This window comes from Lissotriton vulgaris, unplaced genomic scaffold, assembly GCF_964263255.1.
Source record: "Lissotriton vulgaris unplaced genomic scaffold, aLisVul1.2 SCAFFOLD_2145, whole genome shotgun sequence".
Classification (NCBI taxonomy): Eukaryota; Metazoa; Chordata; class Amphibia; order Caudata; family Salamandridae; genus Lissotriton; species Lissotriton vulgaris.
In genome coordinates, this window is record NW_028255453.1 from 332177 (window position 1) to 354161 (window position 21985).

A 21985-nucleotide genomic window follows, 5' to 3' on the forward strand; every position below is an offset into this window, starting at 1 on the left:
CTCATGTGAGCTTTGAACGTCTTGTCTTTTAAATATCATGGATCAACCCTTGGGGGTAGGATGAAGTCCACAACAGGACCATCGAGTTGCACCTCCACCAGCGAATGGTCTGAGATTCCCCCTGCTATGTGTGTAGTGGCTCTAAAATCAACTTTATGGACAGTCTGGGTGAAAGGATGGTGCAGGCATGCCAGACTACCATGTGCTGTAGACAGGTGCGTCCGGTTCTGATACCCTCTTACCCTCTAGGGGCATTTAGGAGTATCATGAATATAGTATAGGTGCAGTTCTGTCACTTCAGTTACCCCAATGCGTATATGCTCTGTCGTAAGCGTCTCATCCTTCCACAGGATGAGTCAGTCTTGTCTAGGTCTCTTTCCTGTTTCCCGGCACTTGAATGGCATGCCCGAACACTCGAGAGAGCAGTGACCCACCAGTAGGCTTTTGTGGAGCGCTTTTGTCCTGGATCTAGGGCTGAATTCAGTAGGGCACCCACTCTGTCTTTTCTTTGCCTTTGCCTGAAGATCAGCAGTCCCAAGGTAGCAGTCACAGCTGGCCTGACGGTAAGTGCAGCCCTTCTGGAGGCCCGACCGTCAGCAATTGAACCCACACTGTGGCCGGCTGGACCACAGGCATAAGCTCAGACAGGGTGTTCGACACTGGAGTAGTTGTAGTCCCTCATGGGCCTCTGACACAGAGTAGTCAGAAATTCAGCAGCTAAAAGCCCAACACATGCTCTCCAGGAAGCCAGTAGATTCAGACCCTGTTGTGTTAGGAATTTGGCAAATGCAACCTTGAAGGGGCCGTTGGCAGCACACAATCGTCCAACTGGGCCTCAACAATTACGTTGTCGTAGAGTTTTATTTTCTGCCTTAAACTGTTGGGAGAGTCTTGGCGGAGCGGGGGGGTGGGAAGTCCCTCAGACTAGCTGGTCCTGCTGGATGGCTTTCCGGCCCACCCTACAGATAACGGGGATGTGTCGGACCGTGCTTCTTCCAGGACAGCCTTGTCCTCCTGCTGGATAGTCAAACTCCCTTCCCTTTCTTACCAGACAGGCAGGCTTCTAGGCAGACTTCTAGGCTCTTCAGGACAGGTACACAGCTTCTCCATTAAGTAATTCAGCCTGCAGGTGATGTCCCCTAAACTTAGATAGACTGTCAGGCTGACACCATCCCTGGTGGCACAGCAGGCACCTGAGTACTTTGCAGAGCACTTTAATTCTTGGTAACAGAGGACTTTGAACTAGGGTATGAAAAAGGGATAGATGGTCCCACTTGCATACACAACTGGCAGGCAGGAGATGCGGTTTACTCTGTTGCACTCTCACATTGCATTTATGCTACGCACACCAACACCCTAAACACGCCCTTGATGTTAGCGCAAAGTCTGTGCACAGGCATAGAAATGGAGCATTACTTGGGTGTGTCAGTAGGAAGCCACTACACTGACCATGATGCAAAGATCTCATCAGGCTATTGATCCTTACAACAGGGTCTATTGCCACCACCGCTCTAGCTGTTAAACCCATGACAGTCCTCTGCCTTAAATAAGGGCACACTTGGTGTGACCCTCCAGGTCACAGGACCGGTCCAAGACCTCTCATAGTCCCTTGTTAGAAATTGCACAGTACTGGGGTGGCAGAAAAATCTCATGTAATTGTTTTGTGGTGGACTTATCCCAGTAATGTGCAATTACCAGTTTGACGCCATTGACTGTGGAGTTGCCACAAGGAACAGATTCTTCTGCCTGTTAAACCGCATGCCATTCATTATTTCATAATGTTTTGGGGATTTTTTTTACCACTAGATTTAAGCAGGTGGTAGATATAGGCATGTGGTTGGTTGGGGGGCGATGGGTGAAGCAGGGGAGGGAAGGGTAAAGAAATGTCCAACAAAGGGAAGAATTGTGTGTTTCCCCCATTTTGTTAAAAATCAGCATAAGTCTTGGCTGCTTCTGCTGCACCCAGAGTCTTGTGCGTCTTTTCAGTCTAAGTTTCCTGTCTGGATAAAAATGGTGTCCTGTTTTTCTGCACCCGGTACATCCAGGTGCAGAAAAACCTAACAACTGATAATCAGGTGGAATAAAATGAGCACATGAAAGTACTCCTTAATTTCATTGCCCTTGATTCATACTCTGGACATAGTTGAGGGATAGGTCTAGGCATAGTCCTCGCAGCACACAATAGATTTGTGTGCGGCAGAGGCCAGAGCTCAAAAGTCAGGATACCAGATACAAGTAGGTGGTAACTCAGGGCAGGGGAAAATGCCTGTTGTCCATGCAGGGGAAATCCCCGTCCCAGAAATCTACATTAAAAATTAATTAATAGTATCCTTTTTGAAATATATGTTTGGTGCCAGTGCATATGACTTTAATTTCTGCCTTTGGGATTCTATGTTACAAGTTCATAGGGTGCATGTATCCTTTGTGAGCTTAATAAAATGTTGACATTTCTATAAATCCTCACTCCTACATCCAAGTACTCTCAGGCTACCATTCTACACTCTGCTCTGTCTGAAAAACAGCTCAACGTTTTCAAAATTCTGCAACTCTGCATTGATTTGGCTTGTAAATTATATTTTTGGAAATTTTCATGTATTAACTATTTAATTTTATTACGATAGGTGATTCAAATTACTGACGAAGAAAGCTAGATATAGCACCAGGCAACTGAAGTCAGTGCCATAAGAAGGATTATTTTGAAAAACTGAAGGACAGCCAGCATTCTACGTTTAAACAATTTCCAAAATCTAGGTGTGGCGAGGAAGTGGGAGCTGAGGAAAGTACTATACCTGTAAGTGAAGTCTCTAATTTAGTATTTCATTAACCCAGAGCAAAGCCATATCTGTGCACACAGCATCAGAAATAATGTAGAAAGACCACTTCAGCATCCTCATCTGAAATATTATCAGAAAGACAAATTGCCTCAGCATGACAGAATAACGTTCATCTAAAGCACGCATGATCTAAAACATCATGTAATTCCTGAGAGGAAGCACACACTGCATAAAAGAAAGATGTAACAAAAGGTTTCCTCTGCAGACCATCAAGGAAAAGACGCTGAGAGAAGACTCTGAAGCTGACACGTTAACAACCGAAAGATTGGAAAATCACCTTTGTTCAACAACCGTTTTAACCAGTTACACAACTTTGAGACTATCTGCCTCTGGGAAGAAAACCACGACCCACTCTGCTCACTCTTGCGAAAACCTTAAAAATTCACCACTTTATTGTGTTCATAACTATCTCAGATTGTTTCCTTTTTATTGTGTACTGTTCTGTAATTCTATCTAAATCGCCTCAACATTACGTGCGTGAGTGATATGTAAAACTGTTAAAGGTAAAAATTGATTAAATGAGTACAGTTGCGCTATAGCTAATGTAAATAAATCCTCGTCTTCAGAACTACAAATCTTAACCTTACACCAAACAAAGAAAGGGTAAAAGGAACTGATGTTCTGAGACTTGTGATCTACAATAGTACTGTGCACGTTCTAACACCCTCAGTTACTGCAATTACGTCAGTGCAAAAAGGTACTTATCAGTTTAATGATTAAATATCAGACTAACACCTTATCACTGCATTGTTAAGAACCTATACAAATAGATTTGAGAAAATCTTCAGTCACAAAATAAGTTGCTATAACCTAAAGACTATTATCTGCTTGAAACATTTCGACAGGTGTTACAGGGCTGCTTCCAGACATATTTTGCTCAATTCAAGTGTTAAGAAGATTACACACAATTTCTTTTAGAGATAAATGCTGAACATTATCTAAACAAGCCTGCCTCTAAAATCGGGTTCACTCTTATCGCGGCATATAAGCAAGAGAAAACTAAACGTAGAGATATTAAGTCTAGGTATACACCTTATAAAAACACAGACTGTGAGAACAAATTCAGTGTTCAAAACCACCTCAATCAAGGCAAAATAACCTAAGTTAGGGAAAAAAGTTACATGTGCCAAAAAAGATACAGCCATAAATCTCATCTCACAATTTTGACAGAATGCACACTGGGGGAAACCACTATGAGTGCGAAGTATGCCAAAAAAGTTTCAGGCGTAAATCTTATCTCACTGAGCATATGAGAATCCATACTGGGGAAAACCACTCTCCGTGCAAAGTATGCCAAAAAAGTTTCAGGCGTAAATCTTATCTCACTGAGCATATGAGAATCCACACTGGGGAAAAACCTTATCAGTGCTCTGAATGCCAGAAAAGCTTTAGAGTCAAACCGAGTCTATATGAACATGCATTAACACACTCTGTGGAAAAACCTTACCAGTGCTCTGAATGCCAAAAAAGTTTCTGCCGTAAATCTAAACTCACTGAACATATGAGAATCCACTCTGGGGAAAAACCTTATCAGTGCGCTGAATGCCAGAAATATTTCAGTGACAAAAGAGGACTCACTCTACATACAAGAACCCACACTGGGGAAAAACCTTACCAGTGCTCTGAATGCCAGGAATGTTTCAGTGACCAAAGCAGTCTCACTCGGCATATCAGAACCCACACTGGGGAAAAATCTTTTCAGTGCTCTGAATGCCAGGAATGTTTCAGTTTCCAAAGCAGTCTCACTCGGCATATCAGAACCCACACTGGGGAAAAATCTTTTCAGTGCTCTGAATGCCAGAAATGTTTCAGTGACCAAAGTAGTCTAACTCGGCATATAAGAACCCACACTGGGTATAAACCTTTTCAGTGCTCTGAATGCCAGAAATGTTTCAGTTACAAAATCAGACTCACTGAACATACAAGAATCCACACTGGGGAAAAACCTTACCAGTGCTCTGAATGCCAGGAATGTTTCAGTGACCAAAGCAGTCTCACTCGGCATATCAGAACCCACACTGGGGAAAAATCTTTTCAGTGCTCCGAATGCCAGAAATGTTTCAGTGACCAAAGCAGTCTAACTCGGCATATAAGAACCCACACTGGGTATAAACCTTTTCAGTGCTCTGAATGCCAGAAATGTTTCAGTTACAAAATCAGACTCACTGAACATACAAGAATCCACACTGGGGAAAACCCTTATCAGTGCTCTGAATGCCCAAAACATTTCAAACTTAAATCACTTCTAACTGCACATTTGAGATTCCACACTGGGGAAAAACCTTATCAGTGCTCTGAATGCCAGAAATGTTTCAGTGAAAAACGCTTTCTCATGGTGCATATAAAAACCCACACTGGGGAAAAACCTTTTCAGTGCTCTGAATGCCAGAAAAATTTCCGAGACAGAAGACGTCTTTCTCAACATACAATAACCCACACAGGGGAACAACCTTATCAGTGTTCTGAATGTCAGAAATGTTTCACAAACAAATTCAGTCTCACTCAACATATAAGAACCCACACTGGGGAAAAACCTTATCAGTGCTCTGAATGCCCAAAAGATTTCAGACTTAAATCACTTCTAACTGCACATGTGAGATTCCACACTGGGGAACAACCTTATCAGTGCTCTGAATGCCAGAAATGTTTCAGTGACAAAATGAGACTCACTAAACATACAAGGACCCACTCTTGGGTAAAACGTTATCGGTGCATTGAATGTGACAAATGTTTCAGTGAAAAAAGCAGTCTCACTCAGCATATAAGAACCGACACTGGGGAAAAACCTTATCAGTGCTCTGAATGCCACAAATGTTTCGGTCAAAAAAGCAGTCTAACTGAGCATATAAGAATCCACACTGGGGAAAAACCTTATCAGTGCTCTGAATGCCACAAATGTTTCCGTCAAAAAAGCAATCTCACTGAGCATATAAGAATCCACACTGGGGAAAAACCTTACCAGTGCTCCGAATGCCAAAAATGTTTCAGCCAAAAATCTCATCTCACTGAACATGTGAGAATCCACACTGGTGAATAAAATTATCAGTGCTCTAAATGTCAGAAAAGATTCAGAGGTAGAGATGGTTACAAGCGCCATAAGAAAACACACCATCAAAATAATTCAGTGCTACAAGTGCCAGAAAAGCATCAATTTCAAACGCAATCTCACTCTACATGAGCACACACACAGAGGGGAAAAACATTACCAATGCGATGAATGCCAGAAATTCCTATTTGATTGGCACAGCCTCACTAACCATAAGCGACTCCATACTGATGAAAAACCTTATGAGTGCTCTGAATGCCAGAATAAAATGCAGAGAAAAACGCTATCTCACCATGAAAAGCTCCACACTGGAGAAAATCCTTATACCATAAAAGCTTGTATCTGAAAGACTGTTCTGCTTCATGAGAGATCCCACTCTGGGGAAAAACCTTATGAGTGCTCGAAATGCAAGCAAAGTTTTGGTTACGAATTACTTCTCACTTGACATGAGCGAACTCACACGGGGAAAAAAGCCTTATGTGTGTTCTGAATGTCAGATAAGGTTTAGTCTTGAATACAATGTCACTTCACAAGAGAGAATTCCCATTGGACTAAAGCCTTACAGGAGGGGAAAGCCAGAAACGTTATACTCAGAAAGGAGATCTCACTAAACATGAGAAATGCATCCACACCAGGTGAAAAGTAAGGCGTACCTTGAGATGCAGAAAAGCTTCTAACAACCTGACTTTAAATGACAGAGCACATATTGTAGTTGCAATAGGATTCATCAAGAAACTCTTACAGGGGGGAGGAGCCAAGCTCACGACCGTGATGGCCGCATTGTAGCTCGGCTCCGTCAACCTTCCTGCCTGAACCGTAAATCCTGTACTTTATCCTGCCCCAAGGAGACACATTCGACGGAATATGGGACTATGAAAGGCTGCTTGCACTCACCGTTTGTCCCAGGAGCTCCTGAGTGCCGCGGATCTTGAGCTGTGCCCTTGTTTGCTCCGGAGCCTCCGTGGCGTGCAGGCCGGGGACTCGCCTGCGACGGTCGGCCGCAGCGGGGTATCAACGCCGACCCCTGGTGGAGGAGAGGAGTCGGCTGAAGAGGCCATTGTGCGGTTGGACCGGTGGCGACTGACCGGGCCCTGTCTGGTGGCCCGGGGGCCCAGCTGCGGGGCGCTGCCTCCCTCGGACGGGGGTTGACCGTATAGGAGGCTTGTCCCCCCTTTGTTCTCCAGTCCGGCCATCTTGAAGCCCTTCGCCCGGAATCGGCGGGCGACGCCCATGAGACGGTGGCGCCGGCTACCCCCAGTGTCTTGGTGACCCATCTTTCTGCACCAAGATTGTCATTAGCGGGATCCGGCGAGACTCCGCTGAGCCTTGTTTGACGGCCCGGATCGGGGTCGAGGACCGTAGCGGCCTCATTGTGCCGACAAAATGGCGGTCGGCGCCCTGGGTCTCAGACCCGTTGGGGGCGGCGAAACTGGCCTGTCGAACTGCACGTTGGCTGGAGAATGTGGGAGTGAGCCCACGATTGGCGATGTCTTCGCCGCCCTGTGTTCCTGGCGCACAACCATGGCCTTTGCCGCAGCTGTACAGGATAGCGGTTCTATCGCCTGGCTTGCTGGGCCGCCCCCCATGTATGCGGCCCGACCGAGGGAATGTGCTGATTTGTCTCTCCCGGCTGTTGAAAGGAATGCGACCGCCGTTCATCTGAGAGTTCAAATGTCTGTTGCTTCGAGTCTACAGAAGGTTTTGCTTCAGGTGGACGTGGGAGAGGGCCCCACGCCGGGGTCCGTCCAGGTCAGTTTCGCTGGGGTACCTGGCGGTTTTTTGACTCGAAATGCTTGGAAGGGGTCCCATGGCTGTTCCGTGGGGGAAACCTCCCCCCTTTGGTCGGCAAAACTGAACCCGCGCTGCCTGCTGCTCCTGACGTTGCTCTTCGCCAGTCTGGTCCGCGGCTGCCACTATCTGTATTGCTGCTCGAGACTTGGATCCCCTATTTTGCACCCTTGGCCTGCTTTGTTCCGATCCTATGCACACTCCGTGCCTAAAGTAATGGTCAGGAGAGGACAGGGGTGAGATGGACTCGCCTCGGCGGACTGCTAATTAAATGTAAATGTAAATGTATTTGAGCTTATATAGCGCACAGCTACCCGCAGTGGGTTTCCCGGCGCTTGCTTAGGGAACCCGTCCTGGTATTCCCCTGTGAGATAACAACGGCAGGGTATCCACAAGGTGAAAGCCAGGCATCCCGCCGCGAGGGGCCGTTGTGGAGATTAAGCAAGCTATTGCCCAGAGTCGCAGAGAGTGAACCCGTGAATCGAGAAGGCACCGGAGCGAGAATTATCGAGTCCGTGGAATTTTTAGCCCAAGACCCGCCGAGGCGGGGAATTGAACCCTGGTCCGGGGCCGATCTCAGCTTCCGGGTCTGCCGCCTCTAACCCCTGAGCCACACTTCTCCACTCAATTAATTTGTGGAGATGAGGACTGCTCGCAGCTGTAACAGTAGGACCAATTCCTCTTCATGTTCCTGATGTTTGAGTTTGTGTCGATTTCATCTCGATGTGGGTTCTAATTGTGTTAAGGTGGGGGGTGGGAGCTGACGGTTCGATTGCATATCTCCTCTCCCACTGCTTTTTTCTTCCCGCTTTCCTTCCTATTTTTGTCTGTAGTGTTCTTTCTTTACTTTCTGATTCTTCTGTATTTCGGGTTCTACTTAGGGCGACAGGCACGCTGCTGGGGGGGTAGGCCGTAGCCTTCTGCAGGGGTGCAGGGTGGTGTGGGTGGGATAGGGTCTGTATATTGTTCGTTTTTTCTTAGTTCTATGGCTCTTTAGTATCCCTTTATCGGGACGCTATGTCCGCATGCATGCCCCAGGGGGTGTTCGCTGACAGTGTAGGACATGATTTCTTCGCGTTAATGATAATGATAGCACACTTACACATCCTACTTGCCTCGATTCCGATTGTGGGTCTTGAGTATTGTGTGCCTTATCTGCCATGGGGCGCATGCTGCGGCGCTGCGTTCTTTCTTCATTGTTTTTCACATTCCTTCTTCTACCCTTCCTTTCCTTTTCCCCTTCTTTGGGTTAGTATAGAGGATGGCTATTTTTGTGTTGCAGTTCTGACTTCTTTGATTGGTACCAGCACATATTCAAGTGGTGACGGGTGGACGGTGGGCAGCGGTGGGAACTGATTTGCAACGTGGGAACTATGCGTTGCTTTCGCCAATTGTTGCTACTATTTCTGATTCTCACTGCTCCTTTGTATTGCTGCTTCACCAACTGCCCGCCATAGGAATTCGGAAACTAACAGCTGCAATTGTTCCTGCTGTACTTCCTATTATATTATAAAATTAACCTTCTCTTATCCTGCTCCTAGCGGTTATATTGCGACTTTTAATGTTTACTGATTGTTTATAGAATGTTGAAGAACTGCTGGAGAATTTCTATCCTGATTTTGTGCGCCCGTAATGTGTTGTGGCCGGCCTGATTGGTTGTAGGCCCGTATTTGTACGTTTCTGCTTGCACAATAAAGGTTTTTTAAAAAAAAGAAAAAAGAAAAAAAAAGAAACTCCTACAGGATAACTTAGGTTGCTCACATGCAACCTCCAAAGAAATTTCAGGCCTTGAATTTTTTTTAATTGCAACAGAATCAACAATTTGAGTATCTGAAATTTACAAAACTCTTAAGGTCTTTACTTGATACAGAGAAGTGTTAGTGCTTGAAAAAATCAACTAATTGTAAAAAAAAACCACAATATTAATGTCTTAAATTTTACTCCACCCAAAAGGTTTCTACTCCCCCTTGTTTCTTAACATATGACTGATATTTATATTTTCATGGTAAGATTAAGCCTAGGCGGAGTTCCTCAATGAAGAACTCTGCAAAGTGACAAAGATAACTCTGGCGGTCTACGCAGAGTTCCATAAGCAGCGGAGTGCATAAGGGTCATGCTGTTCGTGGTGATTTTGACCTCCTGGTGTTTGTCCCGCCCTGTAAAAATAATCGCGAAAGGCACCATGTGCAGCACAAGAGGGTGCAGCTGCTTCTACTCAAGCGGCCGCTTTGTCAATGCGAAGGAAGGTTTCTCAATGCGAGTGGTTGTGACCTGCCACGACCACTTGCATTGAGAAATCCGACGACCCGCTTTGAGAAATCTCGCCAGGAGGTTGATTTTGCTCGCCAACTAGACCTGCGCGAGCAAGGAAAAATCTCATCAGAAGGTGGATTTTCCTCGCTCCATCACATAACGTTGAAGAGTGTGAGCGTTGAAAAAAACCTTGCTACGCTCCACGGAGCGGAGTTTTTAGGAACAACGCGAGCTCCGCGGAGTTCACCACCCCCAAATGAGATAATATACAACAGCAGGAAAACATAACACACCAGTTACTTGCCTTTGGTAACGCTCTTTCTGGTGGATACTCCTTTACCTGCATATTCCTCACCTTGTGAATATTCCCCACACACCAGACTGGGTCCTCTAACTTTAAAGCAGAGTAGGAGACAACATGCAGCTCAGTGTCGACGTCATTCTGCTACAGAAGGGACAAGCGGAGACTCAAAGAAGCACTTCCCAGGCGCACTGTGAACAACTACCTATGAGTTCATTATTTCACAGGTCTGTATCACATATGCAGGCCCTGGGCATATATTAATTCACCATTTTTATCATGATTAGAATTCAGATGAGGCCTTTTCATTTCCCAAAATTCTAATTGTATTCTCAGCAGCAAGTGTATATATAAATCGTTGAGTGATGACTGCGCAGTGCTCAAGATGAAAGTGATATGATGATAAAACCGTCCGATCCACATTTTGTACACAGAAACAGGGTTGAAAATACTTTTGTACAATACAAATTAAGCAGAGGCGATTCTTAGAAGACATAATTTATATGAAACAGTCCCTGTATAGTTAATGTTTCAACCGTTCCAGTTAATTACCGTGGTCTCATCAGGACGGTAGATCCCCGCCTCTCCAATATGCTTCTCAACTATATTCAGTACAACATAGCAAGGATTCTTCTGTATCTCGAGGCACCGTACCTGGGAGGAAGTCAAATTCAACTAAGCAGTTCCATCGCCCGTTCGTCGGACCAAACAACTGCAGCCAGTAAATCCTCGGCTCGCTGTCAAACAAGTTCAAGTGTGACTCTTCCTGATGAGACCATCGTCATTGACTGTCTTGTCTGTGAGAAGCTGCACCAGCCCTCCTGTGATGGTGGTCCGGAATACCTTCCCCGCTGATGGTGATGAAGTAGCAGCTTAATTTGCAGAAAGGCTTGTTGGCCATCAGTTGTTGGATGGCCAACAATTGCCTTAAATTTAACTCGGAAAAAACGAAGGTTATGATATTCAGCAAATTACTGCCAAATTGGTCTTCTTCATGGTGGCCATCTTCTTTGGTGCCCCTTCCACTGCCAGTCAACAAAGTCAGAAATGTGGGCGTCATATTTGACAACAGACTGTCCTTTGTCCCTCATGCCAACGCTGTGGTTTCATCATCATTCCATAAATTGCGAATGATGAAAAGGCTCTTACCTTTCTCTTGGGGCTTGAAATACACCAGTAAGCACCTTAGTTATGTCCACCATTGACTATTGCAATGGGCTCCTTATTAATGCTCAGAGCAAAGTCCTCTATAAACTCCAAGTGGTTCAAAACTCAGCAGCCAGAATGCTATCAGGTACCCCCAAATACAAATCCATCTCACATATACTTCACCAGTATCATTGGCTCCCCGTGAAAAATCTAATTATGTTTAAAGCGCTCTGTATTGCATACAAAGCTTCATGTAACTCTGGACCTCTGTTTCTGAATGAGGCCCTTGATGCTTACATTCCAAATTGGGCCTTACGCTCTTCCACAGCAATCCTGCTAAAGGTCCCTCGTACTAAGACAGCATCATGGGGTGACAAGAGATTCACTGTTGCTACAGCGAAACTTTGGAACTCCCTCACAATTCATACCAAAGCCAGCCAGTCCTTACTTGCTTTCAGAAAAATTACAACAACATGGCTGTTTACTCAATAAGCTAATCTGTAGTGCCGTTCATGCTCGTTGTCCCCAGCACCGAGACACCTTCAGGTATTTGCACGCTTTACAAATCAAATAAATAAATAAATAAGATAAGTAACTTGTTCTTTTTGTGCCAGCCAGGGATAGTGCATCAATTGAGAAAGAGGGCAGATAATGAACAACATTAAGAAATAAAGAAAACTGGGTGGGTGCCAGTGCACAGCTTGGCGAACACCTTAATTAATAGGAAATTGTTCAGTCACCTGGCCCTGAGTTCTCCAGCGAACCTGGGCATTATTACCCTCATGTAGACTGATCAATAGGCTCAAGAGCCTCATGGGATGCCCATATCACCCAAAACCTGTTTCCCTGCCGACCACAACGATCTTCCAATAGAATAAAAGGAAGCGCAAAACCTATTAAAATGTGGATATCTTCTTCCGAAAGCCTGTCTGAAAGGGGGATACGATACGATGGCTTTAGCAGCAGTCCATTCCTCAATCCTGCTCAAGACCAATTGGGCAGAAACTTTCTCCGCACTGTTGATCAAGCTGATCATCCTGTAATTGGCTGGATGGAATCTATCTCCGTTCTTATATATCGGGGCGACGTCCGCTCCCTTCCAAGAGTCAGGTACTGGGGCACCAATGATAATGGCATTAGTTAAGAAAAGGTTATACCAAGACAATTTATCTCTTTCAAGCAGAAGTATATATGCTGCAATGCTGTCTAATACTGGAGCTCTACCTCTGGTTATTGCATCCAGAGCAAAGGGTGTCGGCCAGGTCAAGGAAAGGGCCAGGTACAGCTATAGAGTTGTCTGTTTACACAGTCCCCAGCACAGTGTCCACCTCATTAAAAGGAGTTACTGAATAAAGATTGGAGAAATGATCAACTCAGGTCTGGGGAGAAATGTTATGAAGCAGAGACATACCTACCTACCTAGGACATGTCCTACCTTATAGGCCCTATGAACGGCCACAAACTGAATTCTCCTTAAGAAACAATTGGTTTAACAAAGAAATCAGACTATGACGTAGATATCAGGGTAAGGCACTTGGCACAAAGGACATCTCAGAAATCAGTCTGGGTGGAGAGAGGTACAAAAGGGCCAAGGCTCGGGCTAAGAAAGAATGGGAGGAAGAAAGATGGCAGGAACTCAAATTGGCTTGCTTTCTTAAGAACTTCACCAGGTTTTGGGCACTTGTAAAGTGGAGGGGAGGGATATTGGTGCCACCAGTGGGTACTACCCCACTCAACTGTTGCTCTCTGGCAAAGGCAAGTTTCTCTTTGGCAAGGGCAGGTTCTTCCCTTTGAATCCTTAGATTAGCTTCCTTCATCTTTGCCTCATGCTCTCTCTTCTGAGGGGAAGTCATCCTCCTCTGAGCAGATGCATGAGAGGCATGAGAGTGAACACATCTGTTGGAGTCCCTAGAATGAGATCTATCTCTTCTGACCCCAAAGTTAGACCTGCTTAGGGATAGCACTGGGGGTCCCCCAGTTCTCTCTCTATGCATGTCTAAGTCGGCCCTTGTAAGTCTGCTGACTAAAGGTTGCCCATTTTCTGCCTCATCGTCAGATAAGTCTCCCTCTTCCCCATCATCTACATTATCTGTTTCAGGGAAGTTAGAGTCTGGATCACCAGGTGTACCTTCTAAGGGGGGCATGCTCCCATCTGGATTAGAGGGGCCTGTGTTAGAAGCCCTCCTAGCATCATATGTCTCTAAGAGACGTAACAGAAAGGAGGAGTTAGGGTTAGAACCCTGTTTCAGTCCCCTGGAGGTACACAATGGTCTCATCTCCTGGAAACTGAGGGCTGCATATCTGGAAAGGACCTGTGGAGGGTCACTAACCACTAGGGGAGTCACTGAAGTCTCTCCATGGGTAGACATGCTTTCTAGTGAGGTGCAAGTGATGGACTTACCTACACTATGGGTTTTCCTACTGATCCCTTGCTAAGAGTTGTAGTCAGGGTGTGCTACTCCCTTTCTACTATAACAGATGGTTCAGTAGAACTCAGAGTATTTCTAAGCTTGTTATATGTACCTATGGTACCTTATGTGATCTTTCAAATGATATTTCAAGATTATATTTGGTAAAAACAACAGCAAGCTCAAATCCCAACCACTGCACACCAATGTGAGAAGTTGGCCTGATATATATGGTTCACTAGTTCTAGTGATCACCTTGTATCAGTCCAAACAACCCTTATGGTGATCGGTTGTAAGTCAACCTTATAGACCAGCTAACCTAATGGTAGCATGGACAAAGCAGTCTTAGGCTAAACTCTTTTGGCATGTGAAACCAGCTGTTTTACCACATATAACCCCTTGAATACCAGATGAAAGGACACCACACAGGTTGTTATGAAAATAAACAATATATTTATTAATAACAAACACCTCTGAACTCTTTATGAGATCAGAGGGGTAAGCACATGACAATCTCCTAAGAAAAATACGATAAGTTGCACAAAATTACAATGGTGCCCTAGGGGCACGACAAACCATATACTAAGTAAATGGTATAAGGAAATCGATAGAAGGAATGGAGCTGTCCAGAGGCTGTAGGTTCGCTGGGACTACACTATCCTAACCTCAGGTAAGTAATAGGAGGCCCAGGGGACGCGTGTGCAGAGTGTGAGAACAAAGTCAAAGGACAGTACAGTTAACGGAAAAGGTGAGTATGGACAGTCTTTACTATCTAGGACTAAAACGAATGGAAATCTGGACACTACGAGAGTTAATCTACCCTTGAGCACCAAAATGCTCTTGTTACCTCACCCACTGGCTGCGGGTACATAGGTGTCAAAGTGTGTCGGGTTTCCGCATCGAAGTCTATGGAGCCTTGAAGAAAGCTGCTGCAGGCGACCAGGTGGAAGATGTCCAGTGCGATCCACGGGTGGATCGAGGAAGAAGAGGGGACAGTGTTCAAAGTCACTAGCCAGTGTCCGGTGTGGAACCAGGAAGGAACCAGGTGCTGTCATCGCGATCAGGTGAAGAGGGGACGCTTGTCTCTGCAGCCACGTGGACCAGGAGGTGTCTTCGACGACCAGGATGGAGGCACGAGCTGTCTCACACAGGCTCTCGCTGTCGGCGGTGTCAGATCCGGATTTGGAGTCAACAGGCCTAGGCAAAGGCAACCCACGCGGTGAGTGGAAACGGCGTCTGGTGCTGACCAAGAGGGTCCGGGGTACTTCTCTTTTGGAAAGAAGCAAGGGCCAGTCTGGAGCAACCAGACCAGCAGTGTAGATTTCAAGGATCGTCGTCTAGGAGGCCACTAGCCAGCCGGCAAGTGACCAGATAACGCGTCGAGTAGCAACCAAGCAAAAGGGCCCCACGCAGATCTTGTGGATGCTGGAGGGCTGGTCTTCGGTGCAGGAGCTGCTCGGGACTGGGGCTTCTCAATCCCCAAAGCACTTTCTCTAGGATGCCTCTGAAGTCGTGCTGGAAGCAAAGTGCAGTTTCTTCAAGATGGCCGGTCCCACGTGTCTCGTCACACCCACGGATCTCAGCTGTGCTGCAGATGTAGGTTGTGGTCGGAGAAGTCTGGAAATCCCGATCTCGTCGGGCTCTGAAGTCTGATTCCGGCAGGAAGGACGACAAAATTAACCACTAGGAGGCTTGATGGTGCCTGCAGTTGCAGGGTGGACACTCCTTGCCCACAAGGGAGATTCTTCAGTCTTCTGGGGAGCAGAACGTCAAAGTCCAGAGTTTCTTCTTTGTAGAGTTGTTCAGGATAATCTAATTTGGAATGGGGCCAGCTCCTACCTTTATTCTCCTAAAGGGGGCTGTACTGTGACTATGTCCCTCCCATGGGTGGGACCAGGAAGGGGGGTGGTTACACCCCCTATCCTTTGTCCGGTTTCGCGCCAGAGCTGGGGCTGGAGTGCCCCAGCAACTGGTTTGAACCGGTGTATGCACATGGCACCTTGTGTGCCCCAGGCATGTCTCATTCCTTTCAGGCCTGTCCTACCTAATACACAAAATCCTGTCTGGGGTGGTGCTAGCACCTCCCAAGGCAGGAAACCCTTTGTCCAGGCCTCCCTCGCTGGAAGGACTCCCAGCAGCAGGAGGTCAGACTTGTGTCTGTGGTGGCAGCATCCATTTTGTGATGCTGAGGCTTCGTTTAACTTTAACCGGGGTTCACTGTTACATACATGTCATGTCCCTCTAAAAGGGTGGAAAGCTACCCCCGTTGCCAGAATTGGCGAGGGGGTAATATTCCAATTCGTATGACACCTTACTCAATATGTTTTGATAATGCTATACCAAAGTTAGCATTCAACCTCAAGGATTATAATGCACTTAAGAGTATATGGTATAGCGTTATCATGGAACAGCTATTAAGACTTGGTTCCGCAGGCTGCAGATGGGCTCAGCTCATGCCAGCCCCATATCACATAATTCCAAGCACTCTGCCTTCAGGATTGATAAGGCCTGCCATAGGAGTGACTGATAGGAATATATGTGTCCATTTTAGGGTTAGATATAGGTATACTATATCTATAGCAAAGGGTGATTACACCACCTTGCCCCAGCTGTCTTAGCAGCCAGTTGTGTCAGTTTTGGATGGCCAGCCAGGGGTGGCATAATACATGCTGCAGCCCCTGGTAGGCCCTGGGTACACCTATGCCCTCGGTACCTAAGGTACACTGTACAGGGGCTGATAAGGTGACCCAGCATCCAATTAGGTATGTACCTAGGGTACATGGAGTCCATTTTACAGAGAGAGCAATTAGTCTGGGGTCCTGGATAGCAGGGCCCCAGGCCAACTAGGTCGAAAACCAGCTAAACACTAGGCAAAAAGTTGGGGGTAACCATAGTCAGATATCAACCTTCCTACAACATTGACTCCTCCGATCAATCAATTTATAATTTTCAGTCTACCCTGTGTCTTATTAGTAACTGGATGGAGGACAATCACTTAAAGCTTAACCCCGACAAGACCGAGCTGGTCTTGGTTGGAGGTGCCTCCAACCCTTGGAATTCTAATTTCTGGCCTTCCGGCTTTGGCTCCCCTCCCCGCCCTGTCAACTCAGCAAAAAGCTTAGGAGTCCTTATTAGCAAGGACCTTTCCATAAAGCCCCAGATTAGTGCCGTGGTATCCTCTTGCTTTTTCCATCTTCGGAAAATCCGTAAGATCTCTCGATTTCTAACCACCGAGGCCCTGAGCCTGGTTCTGTTGGCCCTTGTAGTCTCTAGGATTGATTATGCCAACTCACTTTATGTTGGCATCCCTGTGTACCAGCTAAATCGCCTATAGCTGGTACAGAATCAGGCCGCGAGACTAATCTTCCATCAGCCCAGACACCTTCATGCTCGCCCCTTGCTTAAAGCCCTTCATTGGCTTCCAGTGGCTGGCTGCATCATCTTTAAAGCCCTGGTTGGCCTTGGCCCCGTTTTCATTTTTTCTCTTATTCACCGATATTTTCCTTCACGCAACCTTCGCTCTTCTTACTTGGCCCTACTTACAATTCCTACTTTCAACCGCAAAAGACATGGTGGTCTTAGATTTTCTTTTCTTGCCCCTTCCCGTTGGAATGCACTACCCTTGGAGCTGAGACTTACTCCTTCTTACCCTTGCTTTAGATCCCTTCTAAAAACGTTATTATTCCGCCAAGCCCATGGATAATCACTTTCTTTCTTAATTACCTACACTGCTGAATGTTTGTTTACCCTGTGCTCACAGCGCCATGAAACCGTTGGGTGTATGTGCGCTATATAAGTATTTTTAACATAACATAACATAACATGAGTTATTGTTTGTAGCAAAGGATGAGACTCGAAAGGCAAGGTGGGTACATGAGAAAATGTTTTCCTTAGTGAAGAGGTACAAGGTGGATTTATCCAAATCAAAGATGTTACAAGGGGATAACATGTTGCAATACAGTGAGCAGAAACTGGAAAAGAAGAGGGTCATTGGATTAAGGACATTCGGGAACTGATTATAGGGATACGCTCATGGAAAATGCTCAAAAAATGGGAAGAAAGATGGTTCAAAAAGAAGAGTGCTAAAAAGAGCGTAGGAGAGACACCACCTCCGGGAGGGGGAGTGTTGGGAGTACAGAATTACCCTTTGCGGGAGGTAGCAAGTAGAAGGTATGTGCCTTGGAGTAGAGGTGACTTAGCAGCGTTTGCAAATGACTTCCCTAAGCTGAGGGAGAAACCAGTTGAATGGTACAAACAGGTTGATCGCTTTGTTAAGATCCCAAAGGTGTTGTGGTTTGATATGAATACGCTGTTTGACATTGAAGTTCCGAGCAATTTGCGGGCAGCTTGGAAAGTTGCTATTGATTGGCCTACTTATAAACCAGTTATGGATTCTGTTACAAATGGTCCTTTGCCTATTGTCATGAAGAAGTTTGAACAGATGATCACATGGCTGAAGTCCAAGGTAGCGCCACAGTACATTGATTGGGTCAAGATGGATCGAACGGTTCAGGAACCGAAGGAGACGGTACATGAGTATTATGAAAGACTTTTGCAAGTCTTCAAACAGTACAGTGGGTTAGATACGTTAGACCCTAAAGACATGGGACAGTTCATTTCAAAGTTTGGTTTGGGTCTGAGACAAGAGATTAGACTTATGATTCAGCAGCATTTGATCTGTTTGCAGAACAAGCCAGTGGATGAGATACTGCGATATGCCAGGTATTGCAGTGATGAGGTGGACTCGAAACATAGGAAGCTTAAAGATAAGCTGATGTTAGTCCAGATGCAAGCTGCTGATAAGGGACTCCAGATGCAGCCAAATGGAGTAACATTAGGGAGAAAACAGGGATGTAATCAGGGAGGAGCACAGAATGGTCAGGATCAGGGAAAGGGAAAACAAGAAGACCCCAAAATGCGAATGGATGTGGCGACATTGAAGTAGACCACTGATGTCATCTTTGTCACCAAATCGGGCATTGGAAATGCGAGTGTCCATTGAACCCAGCAAATCAGTTGCAGCAGGAGGGAGAGACAGTGCAGGCGCCTGAAATGATTAATACTGTGACTAATCCAAGATCGATGAAAGGGGGGACATTGGTTCCACAAGCGCAGATTCTCCAGCCACCGAGAATCCCGCAAGGGACTCGGACATACCAGCAGATGTCTCTCTTTGATGGGCTTGACGAGTACAGTCCTGACTCGTTGGTATGACGGTGCCTGAGGGGAGAGGAAGACTGCACTCTTGGGGCAGTCTTGGAGATAGACCAGAGATGACCGTTTGTAGAAGCTGACATTGATGGGCATCCTACCACCTTTTTGGTTGACACTGGTGCTACCCGTTCTACTGTTAGATCTGCAGCAGTTCCCAACCTACCCCTCCCGGAACAATCAATCCAAGTTGTAGGAGTAGCAAACAAGAAAATGACAAACCCTTTGACTGAGCCGATCCCTGTGAGAAAAGGGACTTTCCGAGATAGACATCAGTTTGTGGTATGCGACTCAAGCCCAATCTGCCTGTTAGGAAGGGATCTTTTGTGTAAGCTTAACTGCACTATTTACTGCATAACAGAGAGACAATTTGATATATCTGTACTAGTCGAGTACTCATCATCATGCATGCATTTCCTTTCCTCCCATAACAGATTTATGATGCTCGGCTGGCAAGATGAATGGGTTGTCCATGTGTAATGTTAGTCTTTGTCAAACCTTTCCCTCAAATCCCACTTTCCATCCATTCATTGAACACCTAACCCTCTTCCTCCCGGCTGTGTGATTTATTGAGGTATGACTAAATCAAATTTACATCATTAATTAATCACACACTTGCTGGGGCGGATGTGGTGAAAGCAACACCAACTCAAGGCGGGACGAGGACGTTCTTCTGTTCTTAAGTATATAGTCCACACTGGCAATATTATATATATTAGATTGCCCACCCACCAGTATTCGATATTCAAGATTTTCCAGAAGAACCTAATCCATAATAATTGAAAGCATCATCCTCCTTCCAGCACTAAAGGTTACGCTTGTCCACTTCATAGCTCAACTTGTACTAGCCCGCCTGATTTATGTTACTTTAGCATTGCTTATGGTGGTTTATGGTTGTGCAGTCTTCTTCTCGTGTACTGTTCTACTAGTCGCATTCTAGTCTCCCTCAGGTGGCGGTCTCATTATTTTTGTGTCAAAACTTGCATATAAAACTGCATTAAGTCAGTTTTAAATATGTCAATTTAATTAGTCCCTGCGATGAATATTCATTCCTCATCCTACAGTTTGAGTTCGGCTAGGAGGGAGTGAAGCCTCGGTGCAGGATCTGGTGCTTACTGCTTCACTAGTATTCGACCTGTCCGATAGCATGCTACTTCTACTGTCTACTGTCACCACCCTGGCCCCTTTGGAAACCAAACCATTACCATGCAGCCATCGCTTCGCCTAATCACAGGTAAGAGAAGAACTGTGGGGGATTCATTGAAGATGCAATAATCAGTATCAACTATGGAAATAAATTCACACACCCACACCCCTCCCTTCCGAGTCCACAGGGGTTTATATAGTAGGAGACTGCCTAGACTAGGAGGAGAGAGTAGGAGGACAAGTGAGGGTTCCGCATCTATCTGTTGCTGTGTTACACTATCGGCAGATTTAAAAAGCTGGCTGTGGCCCTGCGTCAAAGGAAACAGTGCAAAGTAAAAGAGTAACCCCCCCCAAAAAAGATTGATATCATATGTAAACTAAGAATGTATTCCCCTAACAAATATTACTAGAAGAAAACCCTACAATACCTGACTCACCCCTCTCCCTAACCCCAACAAATGTCCAACGAAACTCCAAAATCCAAATTATCCAAACTAATGTCCATAAAAAATGATTCCAAAAACCCCAATCCAATTGGGAACTATTTACACTCCGCAAACAGATACTTCATTGCTCTTTGAGGTATTGGGGTAGGACTTGGACTTGATGATTCGAAAGAGCCCGCAATGTATTATCTTCTCTTGGTGTACGTGTCACACACCTCGTAATCTTACTTGCTGCACACCATAACAATACATCTAAACAATTCAAATCCAATGGGGGAAATTAAGGTGGTCACTTGGAATGTTAAAGGCCTTCTTGGCAAGGGCAAAGGGGAGCTGCTTTTGGAATATTGCTTGTCGACCAGTGCTTAGGCATGCGCAAAGGGGTGGACGTCTTGCTATTACAGGAAACACACTTGATGGAGACCAAGGCCCATGCCTGGTCTGCTTTGACTTCATACACGTCTTTCACTCTGGCATCGTGAAGGGCTTCAGAGGTTTGGCTATCTTGATCCACCGCAGACTATCATTTACACATACTCGTACTTGGGCTTGATCAGTGGAGAGTCTATAGTACTGGGAAGGGTGTAAGCTCCCCGCTCTCAGTCACAAATTTACTGAAGGCATTATTGATACCTGGGGATCATTACCGGATGCCCTTGCATTGATAGGGGGAGACTGGAATTATGTCATTCACCCTGATCAGGATAGATACAGAACATACACAGAGTCTCGTTTGGGGCCAATGGTGGAGGCTTTGGCATGGTCCGGCATGTGTAGGACTCTTCATTCAGCAGTTAGGAGTTACAATTAGCGGTTATATGTATTTCTCTACCATCCATGGGCCGTTTTCTAGACTGGATCAAATTTTTATCACTAGGAAACACACTCATCGGATATGCCACCCGGAGGCCTATTAGATCCCTCCCCCGTACAGCTGCAGTTAGGGATAGGTCCAGACGGGTACTGTTTCATTGGCGATTGTCGCCCTGGCACCTACACAACCCGAGCTATACAATTAACCTACGTAAAGCCCTGCTAGAATACTTTTCATTAAATGAGGAGACAGCAGGTTCCGCCACTACTTTGTGGGAAGCCATCAAGCCTACCATACGGGGATCTTTCATTAGTCACCGCACTGCGGCCAAACACCAGAAAACGCAGACCTTAATACAGATCATGAAAACTGAGATGTTGGCACAAAAGCAAAATGTTAGTAATGCCCGTCGACAATTAGCAACACTACAGGGAAGATATTAAAGCATCCAGTTAGATGAGGCCAAACATACATGGCAGGCTACAAAAAGCAAGATTTATCAATGGGGTATAAACAAGGGAAACTCTTACACAGAGTATGCCAATACTCTCTAAAACCAGTTCAAGTACCTATTATTAAATCACACACG

The 21985-nt window shown here is 45.7% G+C and overlaps 1 protein-coding gene across 1 annotated transcript; it reads left to right on the forward strand.

The window, feature by feature from the left end:
• Positions 1-2841: 2841 nt before the first annotated feature.
• Positions 2842-9218, forward strand: LOC147659120 (uncharacterized). Its single transcript, XM_086951962.1, has one exon. It carries the CDS (start codon positions 4006-4008, stop codon positions 5869-5871), a length of 1866 nt encoding a protein of 621 aa, XP_086808088.1. The 5' UTR covers positions 2842-4005; the 3' UTR covers positions 5872-9218.
• The last annotated feature ends 12767 nt before the right edge of the window (positions 9219-21985 follow it).

What these genes read in the sequence shown, in the direction of transcription:
- LOC147659120 (XM_086951962.1), top strand. Translation starts at nt 4,006, where the DNA reads ATGCACACTGGGGGAAACCACTATGAGTGCGAAGTATGCCAAAAAAGT.